The sequence below is a fragment of the Rissa tridactyla genome, chromosome 1 (assembly GCF_028500815.1).
Source record: "Rissa tridactyla isolate bRisTri1 chromosome 1, bRisTri1.patW.cur.20221130, whole genome shotgun sequence".
Lineage (NCBI taxonomy): Eukaryota > Metazoa > Chordata > Aves > Charadriiformes > Laridae > Rissa > Rissa tridactyla.
This window is the reverse complement of record NC_071466.1, coordinates 206,089,488-206,110,904: the sequence shown is the minus strand read 5'-3', so window position 1 is coordinate 206,110,904 and position 21,417 is coordinate 206,089,488. Positions and strand designations below refer to the sequence as shown.

Below are 21,417 nucleotides of genomic sequence, written 5' to 3'. Positions count from 1 at the left end.
CATACAAAATATGCAGATGCCGCTATTAGGATATTTAACATAGGCCGGGAGATGATAAATATCTTGTCACGATCCTCACATTTATTAGGACAATTTTTGTAAATTTTGCAAGTTCCCAGTTGAGTAAGCAGTGTGCAATGAACTCAGTGGCTGCCAAAAACGCTGCTGTTGCAGAAATAACTTTTCTCCTATCAAATGTAATTAACATCTATCTCGCATGATTTGGCTATTTGTATGAAAGACAAAAATATACATTGAAAATAATAGTCATCATCTTCTCATGTACCATTTCATTCAATAAATAATGACATCTTATTGCTTAACAAGAAGAATGATCTGGGAATGGGGAAAGAGCTTCTTTCTATATAAAGAGATGACAGGGAAAGTGAGAACTTCATATTATAGTAATGAAATTATTAATCTAGAAGTATACTTTTCAATATCATCAGCCATGCCACCTTCGATTTTCTTTTAATTTTGTTGTTTTGTCATATAGGACTTTATTATACCATTCAATTATCAAAACACAAAGTAAACATTTGGCTGAGTTTCAGATTTTTGTTCATTTTGTATTAAAAATTAAATAGAGTAAAAATGCGTAGTCACCTCTGCCTCCACATTTATATTAGATGTATTAAAATCTGAGAGTTCAGAAATCCAGCTTTTCATTTGCCTTTAACTATTCTTTGAGCATAAATTTTAAAACTAAAATTTAAAGTGAATTTTAAACCCTTTCAAAATTTAAGAATTAATTAAGTAATAACTTTGAAGTCAATACAATTTCTGCTGTAATATTTAGAACTGGGAATATCTTTCTTAACAGTTAGCAAATATTTTACTTGAACAAATTAGTTAAAATCCCTGAACTTCCCCATCCAAGAGGAGAAATGATCATTTTAGAACTTTGTAAAGTCCAATAATTATTGCAGTTAGCAACTCCCATCATAACTACTACAAATGTCAGTGAAGAGAAGCCTAGTGGAGTTGAACTTAAGATATTTAGGCTGACTACTGTATGTGTCCAATTGTGAAATATACATTAAAACAGGAATCTGCGCTCAATAGCAAGTAGATCCATTTTTTGTTAGTGTTCTGAGTTTTTCATTTGATGCATGGCATAAAGAAAAAATTTCCAGAATTGCATTAGAGATGAAGAAACGTTTCCAGGCATATAAATCATATTCCAGGAGCTTTGTGAACCTTTAACTAATGAAGGTTACAGAGACATTTCAGGAAATTTTGTTATGCGTTCACTTCTAAAGCATCTTTCACTGTCTGTTGCTGGAAACGGGGTATTAGCATGGATGCACCTCTCATCTGACCCCATTTAGCTGTTCACGTAGCCTTTGTAAGAAGAGCAAAGTTTATTCCAGCGCTTATGCAACTGACTCTTTCTAATTGATGATTCTGACATTTTAAAAAATGGCTTGTTTGTTTAAAAACCTGTAATGATAATTTCTCACTAACAGAAGGAGCACTTTTCAAACCAGTAGGCGGGCATGAAGTTAATCCTGATGAAAAGTGAGAAGGCCCTGGGAAATTTCATCCAGCCTTTCCTCTCTCCACCCCACAAAAGTCCTCTCTCCTCAGCAGTCACATAAGTGCGATTTTTATTCTTAGTCGGTGAAGGGAGGTGGAGCCTGAGATGTGATGCTGCTGCCGTATGTTCCGAGCATGCAGCGGCAGGGGGTTGCCTGGGCACCGCTCGCTTCTGCTCATCTCCTCTTCCAGCAGACGCGACAGGGGAGCGGTACCATGGTGGTGGAGCCAGGCTCCCCTAAACACTGCTCCTCCATCATGCCCAGATAAGAGCTAGACAAATTCTTGGTGACTGGAGGTCAGGAGTTTTGCCGGGTCTCAGGGAGTGACTTAGGGGGGGTGGGGGGAGAGGGTCCCGTCTCCAGAGGCTGGGTGCAGGACTGGGAGAAAACTGACTGGACTAGGATTTGCTGGAGCTGAAGATGTGACAATTTGTTTTTCTTCTGCAGGGAGGCAGGGAGAAAAGGCAGTAATTTTATGCTCAGAGATGGCTGGAGAGTGGGTGTTTATATGCCTGTGTGGGCACCTGTAGAAGGAGGTGGGAGAGGGGAGGGCAAGGTACTGAAGAAAAGAAAAGGAGCCCTCCGAGAAAGGTCTGAGAGCAGTGGTGCGAGTCTAGAACTTTTAAACACTGACACTTTCACTTCTTTTGATGTATTGCTTTCTTCTTCAGCTCCTAATGAAAGTAAATTAAAATTCTTTGTATTCAACTAATTTATTCTGCATTAAAATCAGCATCATTGTATGCAGTATTTACTGAGACTTTCTTTGCCATACAGAGCATCGCCTGTGGTACTGCTGAGGAAAAGTCAGATAATATTGAACACCTCTTCTTTTCTTGATAGGTCTGTTCCTTGAGAATTTATTCATAGGCTAATAGTGAGTCATGAAGCATGCTGGGTTATGCTGCTGCTCCGTTATTCATAATCTTTCCTATTCCACCTGTACGTACACAAAAAACAAGTCTCAATAAGCAAAGGCTATCATCAGTTGATGATTATTGGCCTGAAATTACACCTCTGAATCCTGCAAACCCATCAGCTCTGCAGAAGCTGGCAGGGTTGAGCTGTAACTGTAACACAGTGAAGGACTGAAAAGCAGAGGAAAAATTGGTGAGTTTACTCTAGGGCAATTCAGAGCAAGCAGGCAGCAGAAAGAGGTGGGATACTGGAAAAAGAGGAAATTGAGATAGTAATGAGAACCTGACAGTGCTTTCATGACTTGTAAGGGAGAGGTGCAGGTTGTAGTTTAATAGGAGCATCACTGTGATTGTATGGGAATGAAAGACACGCAAGATGTGCCGGGCGGCATTAATCATACCACCATCACTAGCATGTTCCTAGGGTTATTCCCCTGGTATTGGCCGGAGCCTCAGCCAGGGCACTCAGTACCCATCTTGTTCGATTGAGCCTGGTTGGCTTTCTTCCACTGAAACCTCTAGAAAAGTCCATGTACCACAAGATGCCTGGTGGGCTCCAGCAGGTTGTCCTGAGGCAACTGGAGAGGAAGGCATCAAGACACAGCACAGACACTGCCTCCCGTCAGACCTCATCACTGGCACCAGAAATCACCCGTGTATTTAACCTTGTTTAATTAATAGGTGGGTTTGGGCGTAGATTCCTCAGTAAAATTCCATATGAAATTCATGCAATGCTGCAGTGCTACACATACAATACAAAATATTTTCCACATTTTTGTGTTCGTACTTTTTATATAATTTTTGAGGGTTCTTTTATTTTGGGGGGAGGTTGTTGTAACATAGACAAGAGAAGTTAAAAATACTATTGTTTCACCTCTGGTCATTTTTCCAGACAGGTTAGAATGGCAGCATCATTACTTAGATTTCAAAAAAGCTTTGTGGGGTTTTTTGTAGATCATTTTTGGCAATCTGTTTAGTCTGTTTTATTCCAATTATTTTCTGTATATCAGAGTATATTTTTTTAGGCCAAACTTGATTGCATCAAAAGGAAATGCAGTTGACTATTATATAAGAGATTCAAGTGTTGCTAGTGCAGTTCCTACTTATTTTAAAAGTAGTTCTGAATTGTTTTGGGAAATCAGGATGATAATAAGAATTGCTCTTGAAGAATCGAACAAGCAGCTCAGAGAAGTCTCACATTCGCTAGCCCTTGTTCTCCTGGTGGACGTCCACTCACCAGATGTCTGCTGGAAATACAATACAGCAGAAAACAGTCTACGAGGTTCCTGGAGTGTGTGGAAGATAAATTCCTGACACAGCTGGTGAGGAAGCCAACTAGGGAAGGAGCCCCATTGGACATGTTGTTTGTGAACAGAGAAGGGCTTGTGGGTGATGCGATGGTTGGAGGCCGTCTTGGGCATAGCGGTAACAAAATGTCAGTTCTCAATTCTTAGAGAAGTAAGGAGGGGGATTAGTAGAACCACCACCCGGGACTTCTGGAGGGCAGACTTTGGCCTGTTTAGGAGGCTGGTTGACAGAGTCCCTTGGGAGGCTGCCCTGAAGGGCAAAGGAGTCCAGGAAGGCTGGACATTCTTCAAGAAGGAAATCCTAAGGGCACAGGAGGAGGCCATCCATATGTGCTGAAAGACAAGCTGGTGGGGAAGAAGACCAGCCTGGCTGAACAGAGACCTTTGGCTGTAACTCAGGGGAAAAAAAGAGAGTTTATGACCTTTGGAAGAACAGGTAGGCAACTCGGGAGGACTACATGGATGTTGTGAGGTTATGCAGGGAGAAAACTTCTCCTAGCTAACCCCAACCCAGAAAGAAATTCTCAGAAAACACACAGTTCTTTGTCTAACCTCTTTTTAGAAGCTATATCTTAACTTTCTGTTTATCAAAGCTCCTAATAATAAGAATTCTCTTAAAGTTTGTAAGCAATGTGTATGTTTGTAGCGTAGGTATAGGTATAGATATAGTGGTCAGCATTACTGAAGCTCCAGCAGTGACACTGGTATCGGTGCTCCCTGAGGCCGCACAGCACCCCACGTCTTTTTACAGCAACATCCTACACAACCATTTTCAAAGGCATAATCTCAGCCAGAATTCATCCAATTCTGAGTCATCCAATTCTATGACACACTTCCAAATATATGCTTTTTCTAATCACAATCTGTTAGAGATAATCCATTATAAGACAATAGGATGCGTATTAGATGTAGTACAGGTATCTGGATAAATCTAAAAGTGTTAAACAGATAGTAATATAAAATTGATTATAATGCTAGCAAATGTTGAACGCGTATGACTAATTGCTTTTATATACGTATGCCTGTGGGTAGATGTGCTGAAGGTGGATCTCTGTAAAATGTGTGAATGTATATACGTTTATATATATATAAAATAAACATAAAATTGAGTACATTTCAGAAAAAAATGCAGCTGTTTCTAGGAACTAGTGGAGGTAGAGGAACTATAATATTACTTCATCATATCGAATATTATTACAGACATATCACTGAGGGGCTCCATGCTGTGGAGCGGTCACTTTTACAGTGATCAGCCTGGTCCCCAGGTTATGGATTTTGACTTTCCCGTGTAGAAATACGTTCACATATAGATGCTAACTCATTTTGCATGTGTGCGTCAGAATTAAGAGCTAATTATCTTTCACTATGACTTCTGCATAATCCTTTATCTTGGGCTGACAGAGAAAGCTGAGCTTTCCCTCATTTGGGTCTTCTACCAGTTTCTTCCACCAGGAGTGGCACTGGCCACAGAAATCAACATCAAGACTCTCTCTCTCTCACACACATAACTGGAATGCAGCTGAGGGCGAGGCCCAGAACAAGTACAGAAAAAAAGGAGGCACCGGAATAAAGACACTAAGGCAAAGGATGAAATATAAAATATTATCTCAATAAAGACTGCATCAAAATCTGTTTGCACAATGCAAACACATCGCACGCATGGCAACAACCTTTGATCCTTCATTTTCCAAATCTGAAAGTTTTCTTTTTGGGTATATAATAGATATCATAAAAGAGACTTGAAACAATCCCTCTCTGAGTCAAGACTGGAAGGGTAGAGTCGGTGTGTAGTCAGTGCCTGATAGCCTGCCTATAGGTACCACGGCAGCAGCCCTCTCCAGCTGACAAGCAGAGCGGTGCATATTACCTTGTACAGTATAACTGCATCTGCTTCAACAGACTTCAGCAGGATTTTGACTCCTTGCAGTGGCAGCAAGTTCTTCTCACAGATCTTAGGAATGACATGGGCTACCATGACTTCTTTGTGACCTCTGTTTGCATCTTGCAATAGCAGTTTTCAGGGACGGCCTGTATATTGAACCTACTCCTTCAGAGTAATTTAAATTTCTCGTGCACTTTAGCCTCACTGTTATATTGCTATCAGTGATGGAATTAGATTTTCCTTTAATTCCTGATTTAGCTGGAAAAGAGAGAAATCACATTAAGCTTGTATGATTTTTATTCCTTTTTCTTTCACCTCTTTGCATTTCAGTCAACTTGATGCAACAGTATTAATTTGCCATTAAATGAAGGCACACCTCATGTTTTTGTGTTTGAGTTAGGCAGCATGTCTGTTTTTTAATTTGGGAGAGTGAGGGATTTGAGGAAATTGCAGAATGCTCACGTAACTAATTTCTCTTTTAATGGCAATGGCTTTTAATCTCTTTCATGTCTTGTTGGTATCTGAGCACATCTGGGTCTTACTTAGGTATTCAAAATCTTTGTTATGCCTCGAGAGCATCCTTCCCAAATGGATTCTATTTGTGCAAGTGAAAAAGAATATATTATCAGTCATCTTAAACAGTCTTGCTTGTGCACATTCTCTTTAACTACACAAAAATAACCATACAGACAAGTACACTTGTTCTACTTCCTTTCGTAGTTGAGGGGGGAGGGGTAGAAGCCTTCAGTAGAAGAAATGTAGAAAGTGGGTAAGAAGCAAGTTGGGAAAACATTTAATTTGAGCTCAAAGTAGAACCTGACAAGACTCCAATAGAGAAGAAGCACATCTATTATGTGCAAGGAGTTCTTCCCCGTCCATGCAGAAGACTTGCAATTGGACCTAAACCTCAGCTTTGACATTACTCTTTTTAAACATGGTATCAGTTTTTGAATTCTAGGACACAACCATTAATAAGTTTGGGGAACATGCTCTTTGTAACGTTACACAAATCCTAAGGCAAGGACTGTGCAAATACAGAACTGCCTTTCAGCTTCATTGGCCAGCATGTGGGACAGTAGCCACTGATATCAGAGGAGTTTATCCTACACTTTGTCTACACCACAGTGTTTCTTCCCCCATTGCTTCTAATATTTGTTTTCTTTATTTCCATGTCATTTAAGTGATATTATCAGTTCCAGTATTCCCAGCTCTCTTGTACTAGGCTGGTTTTGAGGAATGTCTGGTGCTATGGAGCTCTTTCTGATAGCAACAGCCTAAAGCTGGGCATAGAGGCAGATGGTCTCAGCTCTGTCAGAGTAAAGGCTGTCCTGTGCCTTCAAGCCCAAGTGAACACAGCTGGAGGAAAATGTGCCACCTGTAGATATCAGCAACACTGCACCAAAGAAACTTTTATGCTTGCAGTTATATAGGTTCGGGATTGCCTCAGAACCCAAACACACTCTCCAGGTCTTAGACTAGATGGGCCACTGATTCTCCTTCTAAATCACTGCTCTTTTTGAAGCCAGCTGAAGCTATATGAATAAGTGTGAAAATATGCATACCTCTGTTCTCCAAAAGAACCTTTTAGATGAGTTCTACTATGAGTGATTTACACTCTTCAGAATTTGCAGTAAGTCCTGGAGGACAGTGAAGTCTGAGAAAGGAAATGGTTTTGGTCACTACAGATACCAAAGTTAGTGTCCTCTCTTGTTATGGTCTTTATCATATAACAACATATAAACACATTGAGAAGCATTTCACATTAGTTATCCCTAGAATATTAAATAATTCATAGAAGTAGTGTTGGTAATTGTATAGTGACATTAACAGCATGCTATCAGACTTCTTCATTGCATAAACCTCCTCCACTGTCCCTGGTTAATCAGTATGCTCCTTGCCATGATAACGCTAGCAGTGCTTTTACCATCATTCTCTCATGTGGGATAATAATATACTTATTTTTGGAATGATAGTGAAAAGACTGGGTAGTTTCATTCCCAATGGAAGTAAAATGATAGAACTTCTCAGAATTTGTTTCTTCACAGTGTTTAACTAGAATTCCAGTTATTTATTAACCCTGAAGATCCAGTCATGTTTCAGTAGTAGTTTACAATATTACAGGTTCAGTAGACATACTGAACCTGACATATTCAGTAGACAATACATTGATTGATTGGTTCACCTATGTATATAAAATTTGTCAAGAGTAAAAAATTTTGGTATTCCTTGCTGGGAAAAGCTAAAGGACTGCCAGTTTGGAAATGCTGTGATTTGTTTTCTAAATATTAAATGGGAACATAATATATAAACTTTCACTAGTAGAAAATAAGAAAAACATATGATAAGAAAAACCATGATAATTATATTTTGTAATTACAACCTTTAGTACATTGTTTTCAATTATTGTAAAAGCTAGTTCTATTTTACAAAGTGGTTTATTATCCTAAGAACAGGTACACATTCTCCCTGCTATATCCATTGTAAAATCCACGAAATCCAAACACACAAAGCCAAAAGCAGGGAATTCATTCACCCAGCCATGCTTAACTTTGCTGATAGGACAATATTATTTATAGTGATGTCTCCCTTGTTAGTGTCAGCAGCCCCAGATTTGGTTTGAGTGATTCATAGAGACAATTTTGTGTTTCTTTAATGAACCTGTATCTTCTTGATTATGCTAAATGCAGAAAAAATTAAAATAGGAACCCTGCTTTTGGTTTTGTACCTAGGGTTGTTTGAATTTTTTAGTTTAACCTTAGATGGGTTTCTTCTGATTGTAATCCCCATTGAAATTAATGAACGTGTCATTTCACTGTATTTCTAAAAATCACACAGATGATATACAGTTGATCTCTTACTGCGTTTTTTTTTTTGTCTGGAAATTGCTTTCTGGTGGGGCATGTATGTGAGCAGTGTGTGCACGCAAGCCTGAAAAATTAATAATTTCACACTGGAACGGTCATAAGAAGCAAAAAGAACAAAAGCAGTTTTAATACAAATAGCCAGCCATTTTTTAAACATTATTTTTTGGAGAAGGATTCACGAATAGACTCTAGGCTTTTTACACCTGCCTGAAGCAAGGCAGGGCTCTTGGACACGCAGCCAGGTAGGATATTTTTGAAGACAGGGAAGAACAAAGCACCCAGCACACATCAGTTTCTTTTCGCTTTCTCTAGCACTTTGCTGCTGGCATTAACATCCCGAATTCCTCCTGCTCCTTCTGTTCCCGTTTCCCACTGCACACACGCTCATCCGTTGCTCGTCCTTAGTTATCTCCTGTCTCTAACGTGCCACATCCCTGCACATATCGTACTTTTACCCTTCTCTGTGCACTTCTCAGGCAGCAGATAGTTCGTAGAAGGAAGTTTGTGAAATGGCTGCCCCATTTCCCACCATTTTCACAGGCTAACCAAATATGGGTAACTCGTGCATAAATTATGCCTGAGAGAAATTTTCCATTTTCTGTCACTATGGCTACTATCTCCAATCGGATGGGAGGCCACAATTTGCTCTCAATTTTTGACGGACACAGAAGCAATACACTCTCAGGAGAGAAGGTACCACCTACTTTGTCAGGAACAGCTTGGAAATACTGTATGGAAGCAAATGACAATAAGTGGTAGCCTTTTGAGGAAAAATTAGATATAATGAGCATTTTGGGAAGAGCTTTTTAACTACAGGCCACTCGTGGGATGATTCGCAGCAAGAACAGTAGGAGATGGCAGTCAGACTATGAGACTGCTTTTTCAGTCTGAGCAAATAGTCTCATACGGGATCACAGTCTTTCATAATAACCCATTGTAATTTACTTTTATTCATTAGCTAACTAACAAATTAATAAATTCAAACATCCAGAAAATTAATTCTTTTCTAATGAGGAAGATATGGTGTGTTCTCATACACAACAGAGGTTTAATGCCCCTTTATATATAAAATCTGCGATTTGACGATTGAGCAGTAATTGATGTATCCATAATGCAGTTTAGATTGTTGCAAGTCTTAGGATCCGTGCATTGGGCTGAATCCCACATTGCACTGGAAAATCACAGAGTATTTACCCTGCAGTGCTGTTATTGTTGTTCAAATATTTACTGCAGTGGAAATGAAGTCATGAGGAAACCGTGACTCCTCAGTGCCATAAACTGAGTACCGCAAATTCTCATCTCTCTCTCAGAAAGCTTATAAACCAAAACAGAAAATAGAGAAGGTGCATGAGACGTACAAGGAGGCAGAATAGCTAGTGGGAGATTGGATACTCCTCATAAAAGGAGAATGTGATTCTTAGCCATGCAGCTATGAGGGTGAAAAGTGACCTTTGCCTAACCATTGTAAGGCTGGTGTTCCCTGTGGGTTATAAAGCAGCCTTAAAGAAGGGGCTTGGGGGGACTTTTGTTAATGATTTTGCCTCCATCTCACCCAAAGAATTATTATGCAAGCTGAATGTTGTAGTTTAGACTCAGTGTAGTATTCAGGAATGGGCTGGAAAAGAAAGCATGAATTATTCAGTGGTGAAGGTGTTAAATTGTTTTGCAAAGAATAAAAATATATTGTCCTTGACAATGAGTGCTTGGCAATGAAAGAGGCTCTGGAGATATTAAGACAACATTTGCTTGGAAGGAAGGTCAGTTTGATAATACATTACCCTCTATTAACCTGGAAAAATACAGTGAAACCTGAGAGAACCAAAAGGAACTCCACTATTTCTCTTTGCTGTACAATTTTAAAGGAACTGATGTAGTTATACATGCCTGAAAAACTATTTAGGAGATTTTTGGTATAGAAATTAAGCGAGAAGCTCTCTGAAGTAGAGGTAATTTTTATGTTGATGATTTTACTATCAAAAAAGATAAAATAGGGGTAATACGTAAGATAAGCATGTATCAGCCTGAAGGTAGAACGGATTTTATAAAACTCTTAAGTAGAAAATGACTCGTATACTAGCCACACATTTGTATGAGATATTTATTAATGAATTGTTAGTCAAAGATGACCCCATTTTAAATGCACTGAGGTATTTATACCAGTGGACTACTGGTAAAAATCCACTTATTTAACTGGGAATTATTTCACTGTTTTGATACATTTAAATTATGCTTGTTACAAATGAAATGCTTCCTGTCTTTACTTAGGCATAAAAGCGTTAATATGTAGTAACCCAGGCTTCTTTGGAAATATCTGTCTCTATCTCTGGAAGGTCCTGATCTTGTAAATCCAGTCGACTGCTTTCAAGATACAGCAATATTTGAGGATTTATATGTAGGTACAAATATGAACACATATACAGATATTCTGAATTTCTGGTTTGGCACGACAGTAGATGCTCTAATAACTAGGATGAAGCAGTGAATGAGAACACAGTTTGTTACAAGTGGCAGGATTAAGGACACAAGATATTTAGCCGGAATCGAATTCTTCAGCATGAAGTTTGGGAGTGAATTAATAGTGTTAATAGCAGTGTCTGGGACAACAGTAAATGTAAACATTTCTCATGGGAAGCATTTGGATGCATACTATTGTAATGGATTGGCCTTGCTAAACAATATGTCATAGCAACACCTTCAGATTTAGTGTCTGGCGTTTGGCTCCACATCCACAGTTCGGCTCAGGAATAAGCACACTGATTTTCAGAGGTGCCGAGTGCTGGCAGCTCCCACTGAGCTCGGTCAGCAGAATGTGGACCTGAGCAATGAATAGACACAAAATCCACAAATCAAAGCTTTTAATCTCTAGCTTTAAATTAAGTTAATGGCCTAACTGATAGTGAAATCAGATTTGTACCGGTCTCAGAGAGTCAGCTGCTGAAGTTAGGCAGCTGGAAGAGCTGTATGTGTGAGCATAGCAAGAAAAGCAGAGTATTGATCAAGCAATGTTGAAAATCATGGTCTTAGTAAATAGATAACCGAATTATAAAACTGCCCTAGTTCTGGTAACTCACTTCAGTTACAGGGAATGTCCTCAGAAACCATAAAATCTCTAAAATCAAAATGAACTTTCAAGTTGTACCGCTATAGATTTAAAATGGAGACTAACCCTACTTATCTGTCTTTACACATGTTTTTTAAGTCCAACTAACGGCTGTTACTTTCACTAAGTACGAATTTAGCTCTTTCATTGCCAAGCACTCATTGTCAAGGACAATATATTTTTATTCTTTGCAAAACAATTTAACACCTTCACCACTGAATTGTTATTGTTTGTCCTCATGGTGCTAGCATTACTCAAAGAAAGGAAAAAACCTCTGTTATTCCAGGTCACAAGCAAAACGTAACTGCTCATTACTAAAAATCCCCTATTACATATATATTTCAACACATAACGACATTTGTCGTTGTGCTGCAGCTTCTTCGTAAGCGCTCCCTCTAGCTCCTCACCTCGTTCATCTCCCTCTTGCCTTCCCCGCACTTTCTGTCACGAACTAGCGGGTTGCAATGGTGTGCAGTCGACAATGCTGCTGAAAATGTCTTCCACCGGGGGCAGGTGGCACATTGCCAGGGTCCCCATGCAGGGACAGGGGCTGCTTGGTATTTCCATCATGCTCTGCCATACCCGTATGCCTTTAGGCTGCCGGGAGGCTGGCTGGGCTACTTTCCTCCTCCTGGGAGCCATTACCTAGATAAATGTGATGCGCTGCGTACAGAAATAAAATGTTACGCGTACAAAAGCAAATGTGTTGTAAATTTTGACCTCCTTTTTTCTAAAGGGAAAAAAAAAAAAAAAAAGGGCTTCGTTTCTACATGAGCCTCTGCCCGCAGTGACACCTTTCAAAGCGATCCCAAACAGCGATGCAAACACGGCATACATTTTTTATCTCGCTCTTCAGATCCACTGATGTTTTGTCACGCAGTTCATTCACACCAGGCATTTCAGGATGCAAAAGTAGTTCCTGCAAGCAAATCCTGGACAGAGCAGGCTTACATAATTTGTAAACAAAAGGCTGCCTTGAAAATCGGATTTTTTTCTTTTTATGTGGTCTTGCCCCCAAATTACTTGTCATCTTTTAAACAATTACTTTTTTGTGAAGTGGCAGTTTTAACATCCATGCTATGCTTTCAAATGCTTGAAGAAGTGAAATACTGTCTAGCTAGGATGAGAATTCGCCTGCTCTTTAGCACTTTGTGAAGAACATTCATTTAAGTATTCTTTTGCTATTGCTTTACTTACATTTTTATTCTGCAATGTTTCATGCTTACTGGATCAGCAAATAATCAAGGTCTTTAGATTTTTTTGGAATGTATTTTATCCCTCTCCCCAAAAAAGTTAAATGCCTCTATTTAAATAGCTTTTACCACTATATGCAAAATACAAATAAAATGTAAATAGTTTCTTCTACTAATCCACATCTGCCTGGGTGTAATTACATGATACATGCTGGTTAAGCACAAAAATTTTGAATAGACAGCTTTTTAATTAGGCATGTGCATTGGGTCACAGTAGAATTAAAATGGGTTCTAAAAAATTGATTGTATAAAAATGGCACCTGCTTACTCAACAGATCTGATTCTTGGGTAAAGTTGCAGACACGTGTCTGTGTCAGATCCTTCTCTTGGCTCTTGTAGAGGAAGCCAAGTTCGGAGCCAGGGTGCTCAGTCCTTCCAATGATGGGGACAGATTTTAGCCCCAGCTAACCACTTGTATAATGACGCCTTGTAGAATCACTGACTTTCAAATGTGACAAACAGCTGGTTTACAGCTGTTGCTCAGGTTTCATTAAGAGGACAAGTTAGGCCTGTCTAATGCAAGTTTGAGCGCCTGAATGCATAGAAATACATTTTGATTTCACTTTTTGTCAGATTTAGTAAATAATCATTTTGGTTACCTTGATTTTTTTTCCCCTGAATCCCAGTTCCCATAGTCCAGTGAGTGAAAGGAGGGTCTATGGACAGTGGTTACCTGTCAGCTTTGCAAAGTTTGTCCGCACACGGGTAAAACTTTCTGTAGGAGGTGAAGATTGGGCAATGGTTCTTCTGTGACAGTCTGAACAGAGATATTTTAATGGGCTGTTCAGTGTTCTCACCAGCGAGGGGTCCTGAAATTCTTTCTGAGTGCAGAGGCAGCTGAGCATTATGTCTCCCAGCAGCTCTTTTCATTTCACTGTGGCTGCCACAGTGCTATCTCTCAGATAAAGTTGTTATAAAGCTAATAATAAAGCGGTCAATTTTAAATTTAGCTCTTCCAATCAGTAGCTATGGTTATTATATGCGTGTACTTCTCCCCAGGTTACATTCTTGATACGTTCTAGTAGTTAATTTAATGTTCCTTTTTAAAAGAAATAAGTTATCATTTTCTTGGCAGGTGTTTTAAGTATTTCAGTATTAATATGCAATAGTCATTTTACACTGCAATCTCCTTTAAGAAGTCATTATAATTCAGTAATTTTTATTTTGAAAATAAGAGTATTTATGTAATGAGTATTAACAAAAAGTAGGGCCAAATTTTTCAGAAAAAGATAAATCAGGTTACCATGAACTGCAGGATCATAGGTGTTATCTTTTGTCTATAAAAGTTATGCCATGCAGATGTTAGCAGCTGGAGACAAATTGGTTTTACAAGGTTCTGTGGCAGGTCAGAGTACAAGAAAACAGAGAATTTTTGTTTATGCAGAACCTGTTGAAATCTTTTACATACAAAGAAATGACTGTACCTATTCATAACAAAAATTTATTCACACATTGGATTAACACCTACAGCAGGTGGAAGGAAGCTGAGATTCAAAGTTTCAGAACGTAATTTGGCTCCTACTGTTAAACTAAATGATCCCTCATGCAGTAGTCCTCTGTGCTGCTACTAGTAACTGCACGTGTACATATAAAAATATCTAATTTCTAAAGAATCATCACCTCTTCCATGACCATCAGTCACATGCCGTTGTTATTAAAATTACCCTCATGTTTCATATCTCAGTACTGGAAACATGCTAACACCTCTGAATTTATTATTAATAGGCTACAGTGCCAGAAATGTTGGAGCACCTTGCAGACAGAGAAGACAAGGTCACTGCTGAGAAGTGACAGAAATAGCCAGTAATGACAGTAGATAGTGTAGGTGGGCAGGTGGAGGGAAAGCTTCAAGAATAAAGTAATCGTCTATTGCTAGTTCTGAAGCTCATGCAAAATATGCATGTGCGGAATTTAGAGTATGTGGTTGAGAAATGCAAGTGGGAATAAGTAATGCTGGAGAAGTTGGTAGAGTTTACCTCATCTATAAATGCAGCCAAAAATAAATGCAGCCTGAGCCCTGCAGAGCTGGTGCTTCCTGCACAGACTCGCCAAACCATGGGCTGATTTTAGCTCCATTGCTATTGCCTTGTGCTGGCAGCAGGCGGGTAGCAGAGCTGTCTCTGTCCCCCACCAAATCACAGCGTTCTGTCATATTTTAAGCCCAGGAACATGGGTACTAAGAGCTTGATCCAAACCCCATCAGAATCAATGGGTACATTTCTACTAAACTTTGAATGTGATCGTAAATTAACAGCAAAGATCTAATCTGCATTTTTTTCCCCTCCATTCAGACTTTGAAGTTTAAAGGACTTTAAATAACAATAATAAGGGCAGTCCAGTAAGCAATTCAGTTCACTGGGGTACCATAAAAAATTCCAGCCAGGAAACTGAGTGTACAACAATAATAAGAAGAAATAAGCAAAGTATTTGTATACAAATGGTGGGAACACAGCTAAGAAAATGGAGGAACTTTATCTACTAGTGCAAGATGTGTATGCAGACATTCTAGGGGTGATAAAAACATAGCAGAAACAATACGTGGAGTCACTGAATAATATAGGTTCTTCAGAAAGGAGGGAAATAGAGGTGGTAGTATTACATGAAACGTTAGGATAATTTGTAACGAAATGAGTTATGTCAATAAAACAGATTCTGTTTGGATCAAGCACTTCAACCATGAGAAAAGTACTTTTGCAGAGTTAATGCTTGCCAAAAATCTCTGGGATGTCAGATTTGACTCTTCAGCATTACTGTAAAGAGGAATGTAAGTAAGAATATGTCACTAGAGGATGTCGAAGCTCACAAATATCTTCAACAGTCACTAAACCAACTGATGAAATATGTAGATAATAAAACATAACCTTTAACCAAGCATTCAAGCATTAAACAAGCTTGTTATTCAAGCATAACAAGCATTAAACAGGTTTATTAAAGATGTTAAATATTTTGGGGCTTCATGGGTATTTCTGTGAAGACATCAAATTTCATCAAGTGTAACATACTGTGTTGTATCTGACAACAAGGGACTAGGTTCAGCCATCCAGGAAGTCCTCTCCAGACCTATGTTCCTAAATTTGTCGGTTAAATGCAAGACCCTTAAGTAAAGCAAAGGTAATTGTAAGGCAGTTTGACAAATTTGGTTGCTATCAGTATTTTCTAACATTCTTTGACTCAATGCAGAATTTGGACATTGGCTTCTGGACAGCAGAATCTGTTCTTGTGATAGTGTAGATGTTTGAGATGTAGGACAGGATATTTATTGTCTACTCTACTGGGTATCTATCAAACCTGCCACTTCATCTAGAGAATCTTATTCAAATGCCTTCTCCATAGACCAGCCCTCCTGGTCTCCTTCATTCCTGAGCAGTCTCAAGTAAGCTAGGGTTGGTAAAGCGTGTCTAGGGTTTGTACAGGCTAGGGAAGAAGATGGGATTGGGGAGAGCACCTGATAGTGAGGATGTTGAAGTACACAGATGTTCATCCTGAAGAAGAGAAGACTTAGGAGGCTCTTACCAATGTATGTAAATACCTGAAGATGGAGCCAGGCTCTTTCCAGTGGTGCCCAGTGATAGGACCAGAGTCAATGAGCACAAAGTGAAACACAGGAGGTGCCATCTGAACATCGGGAAACTCTTACTGTGAGGGTGACCAAGCAATAAAACAGATTGCCCAGAGACATTGTGGAGTCTCCCTCCTTGGAGATATTCAAAGCCATCTGGACATGATCCTGGGCAACGGGTTCTAGGTGACCCTGCTAGAGGGGAGGTTGGACATCATTCAGTCGTTCTGTGATTCTGTTAGCAAGCTCCAGCCATTTTAGTAGGTTTAATTCTAAAAGCAAAGCAAAGTTTGGTGCTTAATATAAATGTTCTGCATAACTTCAAAGATACCCACTCACAGTGAAACTGTGATTTCTGGAGGCAGACTATGGCTTGCTTAGAAAATCAGGCAGGAATTATAAAAAGGATCGCTATTGCGTTTGTCCATACGCACCCATTATTATTGGAAGCAGCAGGAGAGAACAGGCAGAAAAGATGCTACAGGAATCTTTCAGGGAGTTTTCCTGAAGTAGAGAGGTTTTGAACTTTGCATTAGCACGGCACTGGCTCTGTAACGCTCTTAACTTATCTCTCTTTTCCTACCAAGTGCTGGGTAGGAAAGTGCTGGGTAGTTCTCTCTGTGTCAGCAACGAGGAACTCTCAGCCTGGAAAATGAGTTAGATTTGGAGAAACTCCTACAGTACAGAGGTTTACTTGAAGGATTTCTGAAATTAACTCCTTTTATTCCTCCATCATGCCTCATGATCTGAAACTGTTTCTTCCTACTTTAACACAACTCCACTGTAGCCATTTCTTTGAGTTGAACTTGGAAACTCATGCCTTTTTCCCCATTCCTCTTAACCTTCAGCCATATGTTCTCTATATGACAGTGCAGCATTAAGGGGCCCAAACGGTTCAACTGTGAGTGAGTTACAACTTCAGAGTGTGCCTAGGCATGCTATTCATGTTATACTTCAGAAACCACAAAGACTTTTAAAAATATTGATTCAGGAAATGCTGAAGAATTTTCTGCTGTCTTGTGAGGGATAAGGCAGGGGCATTATTAAAGAAGGAGTTCTTACCCAAGACCTTCTAATGCTCATTTTTGCCTGTTTAGTGACTGGGGGAGGGGGTTAGTTGGCCTATCTATTTCCTGGCTGCAGTCCTTGTGCAAAAGGTAATTTCTTTCCACGGAAGACCTCCATAATGTCAACTAGTTTATCTTATTTTCCAATTTATGAAAAACATATTGGTTTAAGTTTTAGATCATAACTAGTCCTGTACAAAAGCATAAAGTGAAGGGGTGATTTACTTGCCCAACACAATAAATGCATTATTCCTTTTGGTCCCTGCTGAAGTATTGCAAGAGAGGATGAACAAACAGATTGGTCTCCTCCCACCACATATCTGCATTGCCAGCACTCAGGGAAATAAAGACCGCATGGATTAAAAAGTTGCAAGGGTACTATTAAGGCATAAGCTACTGAAACAGGAGCATGCATTGAAGAGGGCTCAGTTCAACAGTATCAGTCCTATTATGAGCAATGTCAGCCTCACTGCTAATGCGGGAGCCAGGGATGAGAATGCAGGTAAGATCTTTCTATACCAGGGCATGAGCAAATCACAATGAATTGCAGCCATTGCCACGATAAATTAATACAGTACATACTTTCTCTCTTTTAAATCTTGACTTTTGAAAACTGTATTACTCTCAGCTGCTTGAGAGAGAAGCATTGGGGTTCTTTCAGCACTGCCTATGAAGCGATCTTACTGCATTTGCTTATAGTTTGTGATCTATTTGTGATGCACATTGAAGACAGTATTCGCAGCTGTTAAGGTTTCTGTGAATAATATTCACAAACATTTAAACAAAGTCTTTTAGCACTTTTTCCCTAGACACCCTCTGAAGAAACCCTCTGAATCACAATTTGTGCATATGCAATTAATTACTGTCAGGCTGTGAGACAGGCTGATCATGTGGGAATTGACCATTTCGTTTTCACATAGGAACAGCCTTTGCCTTTCGTTGTCACATAGAAACAGCCCTTGCGCTGGCATCTTGATGATGCTCTTTTTTTCCTCAGTTTGCTTGATTAGATCTTTCAATTGAAGTACTTGAAAGACATAATTTCATAAATACACTTCAAGCAATTCCACACAAAACACCTCATCCTCCCTAAATCATTTTCATTTTATTGCTGAATTTTCAAATACCATTAAAAAGCATTATGTCATGATAAGTCAATTATTGAACTGTGTATCTTGTAGACACCTCATAGTGTTGTCTGCATAAATGATTTCTTGTTCCTAGTTAATGGTAGGATAATAAGGCAATCTTCACTCAGAAAAGTACTTTAACTTGTGGAGTTCTCTAACCAAATATCCTTCTCCTTTGTTATAAAGTTGCAAACTGTTTTATTAAAGTGGAAACTGACAGTGGGTCATCAAACTATTCTGAATATCGTTTGTACTGATTATTCATTTTTATTTTAATATGCACCTTAACGGTACCATAAAAAATATATATATATTTTTGACCATAAATATATAGATCCATTCTAACAACAAGAAGGAACTTGTACTTGTTTCTGAACTTTCCAGTAACAGAAGCTGAAGCAGTTGGTGCATGAGCAATATGGAGACCCATAAATAGCCTGTTGACTTAAAGTATTCTGCTTTCTTATATGATCTGACTGGTAGCAATGTACTATACATGAGAAAAGATTTGGAGGTAAAGGTGTTATATTTATTTTTATTTGACCAGCTGGTTCAGCTGGAAATCCTAAGCTGATTTCCCGACATTTGACTAGATTATTCTAATAAAAAGCTATTATACCTAGCTACAAAATTTGCCCTGTCATTGTCCTTGAGCCATCATGGCTACAACAAAATCACACTTAACATCCCTACGATACGCAAGGTACAGTTTAGTTCATGCCTAGAATAGGAAATGACTGTAGTAGTCCTGGATGTCTGATGGCAAGTAATAACATTTAATAGGAAACTGTCAATATCATGATCAATGCAAAAAGTATTTCCTTATGCACATGCATGCACAGTCTTGCATCCCTATTCATGGATTCTTAAGTCCACGAGTACTTGCCATTTCCTTTTTATTTTTCCTTTTACTCTTCACCAAATAATGGTATTTATTGATAACCAGCCCTCCAAATAAACTTCCATGGTATCTTATAAAAAAGTAATCTGTGGACTACACTGAAAAGTAGTTAAGAAAAGGTGTATGTCTGGATCCAGCTTAATTCTCCAGCTGTGAGTTTCCACAGAAAAGGAATAACACCGTCATTGTCTATTTTTGTTACATTTACTGGCAGACAAATTTCGGTTTTTTTGTCTTTAGTATTTGAGTCAGCATGTTGATCTAATTTATTTTATTTTTTAGTAGAGTTCTATCTTATAAAAAAAATTCACTGCATATATAGTAACTGAAGTTGTCTCACGTTGTCACTATTTTTTCTTCTCTTTCTAGGTGATGTCATTGTCTATATTAATGAAGTTTGTGTCCTTGGACATACTCACGCAGATGTAGTCAAACTCTTCCAGTCTGTTCCTATTGGTCAGAGTGTCAACTTGGTGCTATGTCGTGGATACCCTTTGCCCTTTGATCCTGAAGATCCTGCCAACAGCATGGTGCCACCCCTTGCAGTAATGGAGAGGCCTCCGGTAGTGGTAAATGGAAGACATAACTATGAAACTTATTTGGAATACATTTCTAGGACTTCTCAGTCTGTTCCAGACGTAACAGATCGACCACCACACTCCTTGCACTCCATTCCAGCAGATAGTCAGCTTGATAGCACATTCCCACCACCTGCCCATGATGATAATGTATCAATGGCTTCTTCTGGGGCCACCCAAGCTGAACTCATGACCTTAACCATTGTGAAAGGGGCCCAGGGCTTTGGCTTCACTATAGCAGACAGTCCTACAGGACAGAGGGTGAAGCAAATTCTAGACATTCAGGGATGTCCTGGTTTGTGTGAAGGTGACCTCATTGTTGAGATCAACCAGCAGAATGTACAGAACCTGAGCCATGCAGAAGTAGTGGATATACTTAAAGAATGTCCTGTTGGAAGTGAAACTTCTTTGATTATCCATAGAGGAGGTAAGTTTGGAAAGTCTGTACAATTACAAAAATGTGTGTAAAAGGTTCTAAACCGTAAGACATACATATACTCACTACATCCTTGTGTACTAGATTGGAAATTAATTTCCATGTTGCGGAAGGTAACACCATTGGTTCTGGAAAAGTGTGTCTGCAATTAAGTATCCTAGGCAAAATCTAACAGTTGTTGTGGATTCCTTTTTGTGTTTTGAGTGTCAATGGTCCCACCTCTGTATAAGGGTAAAACTAGAGCAGTTCCAGACCTTTCACCCCATAATAGTTTTTATGGTGTCTGCAGCAAAAATCTTATAGTCCCAAAGCAGTGCTGCAAGCTTTAGGTATAATTGTATCAATTAACTCATTAAGGTAGATCAAAATCAGAGCAATCTATTAGCCCTTTACAAGGTTACTCGTTTTGAAAAACCACTTTGCCTCCTTTTCCTTCATTGTAAAAGTATTGTGCAATAGTTGTTTTGTATGTTTCTTGACCACAAAGTTCCATAGTATATTTTTCTCTGTTTTAAAAAAATAACTTCCAGCAATTTAGTTTTTCTGACCAGCCTGACACAGTAAGCTTAAATATGCATCACTGGAAGGGGAGAGTCAAGAGTTATCTGTAAGGAAGCAATAACAACAGAAGAAGTCTTAATACCTTGACAGTGATAAGTAATTTCATAGCTTTCAATATTTTAGCCAAACAAATTTTCTTCGATGATTTGAGATGAGCATCCATCACAATTTATTATTACCTGAAGTGAGTAAAGATTTAATTTCTTTAATTAAAGGCCTTCGTTCACCTAAAGGCATTCTTATGTCACTGAATGTATGTTACTGTGTGCTTCAAAAGAAAAAAGGATTCTATACAGAAATGCTAATTCCTTTTCCTTCTAA

The 21,417-nt window shown here is 38.9% G+C and overlaps 1 protein-coding gene across 8 annotated transcripts in view; it reads left to right on the top strand.

The window, feature by feature from the left end:
- MAGI2 (membrane associated guanylate kinase, WW and PDZ domain containing 2) overlaps positions 1-21,417 on the top strand; it is a 757,062-nt gene that overhangs the window by 616,421 nt on the left and 119,224 nt on the right. For 7 of the 8 annotated variants that reach the window (XM_054216495.1, XM_054216480.1, XM_054216486.1 and 4 more), the window contains one exon: positions 19,891-20,526. The exons of the other annotated variant lie outside the window; for it this stretch is intronic. In XM_054216495.1, coding sequence (XP_054072470.1) covers positions 19,891-20,526 — 636 coding nt within the window. The remainder of the gene's footprint in view (positions 1-19,890; positions 20,527-21,417) is intronic. 8 annotated transcript variants of the gene reach the window in all.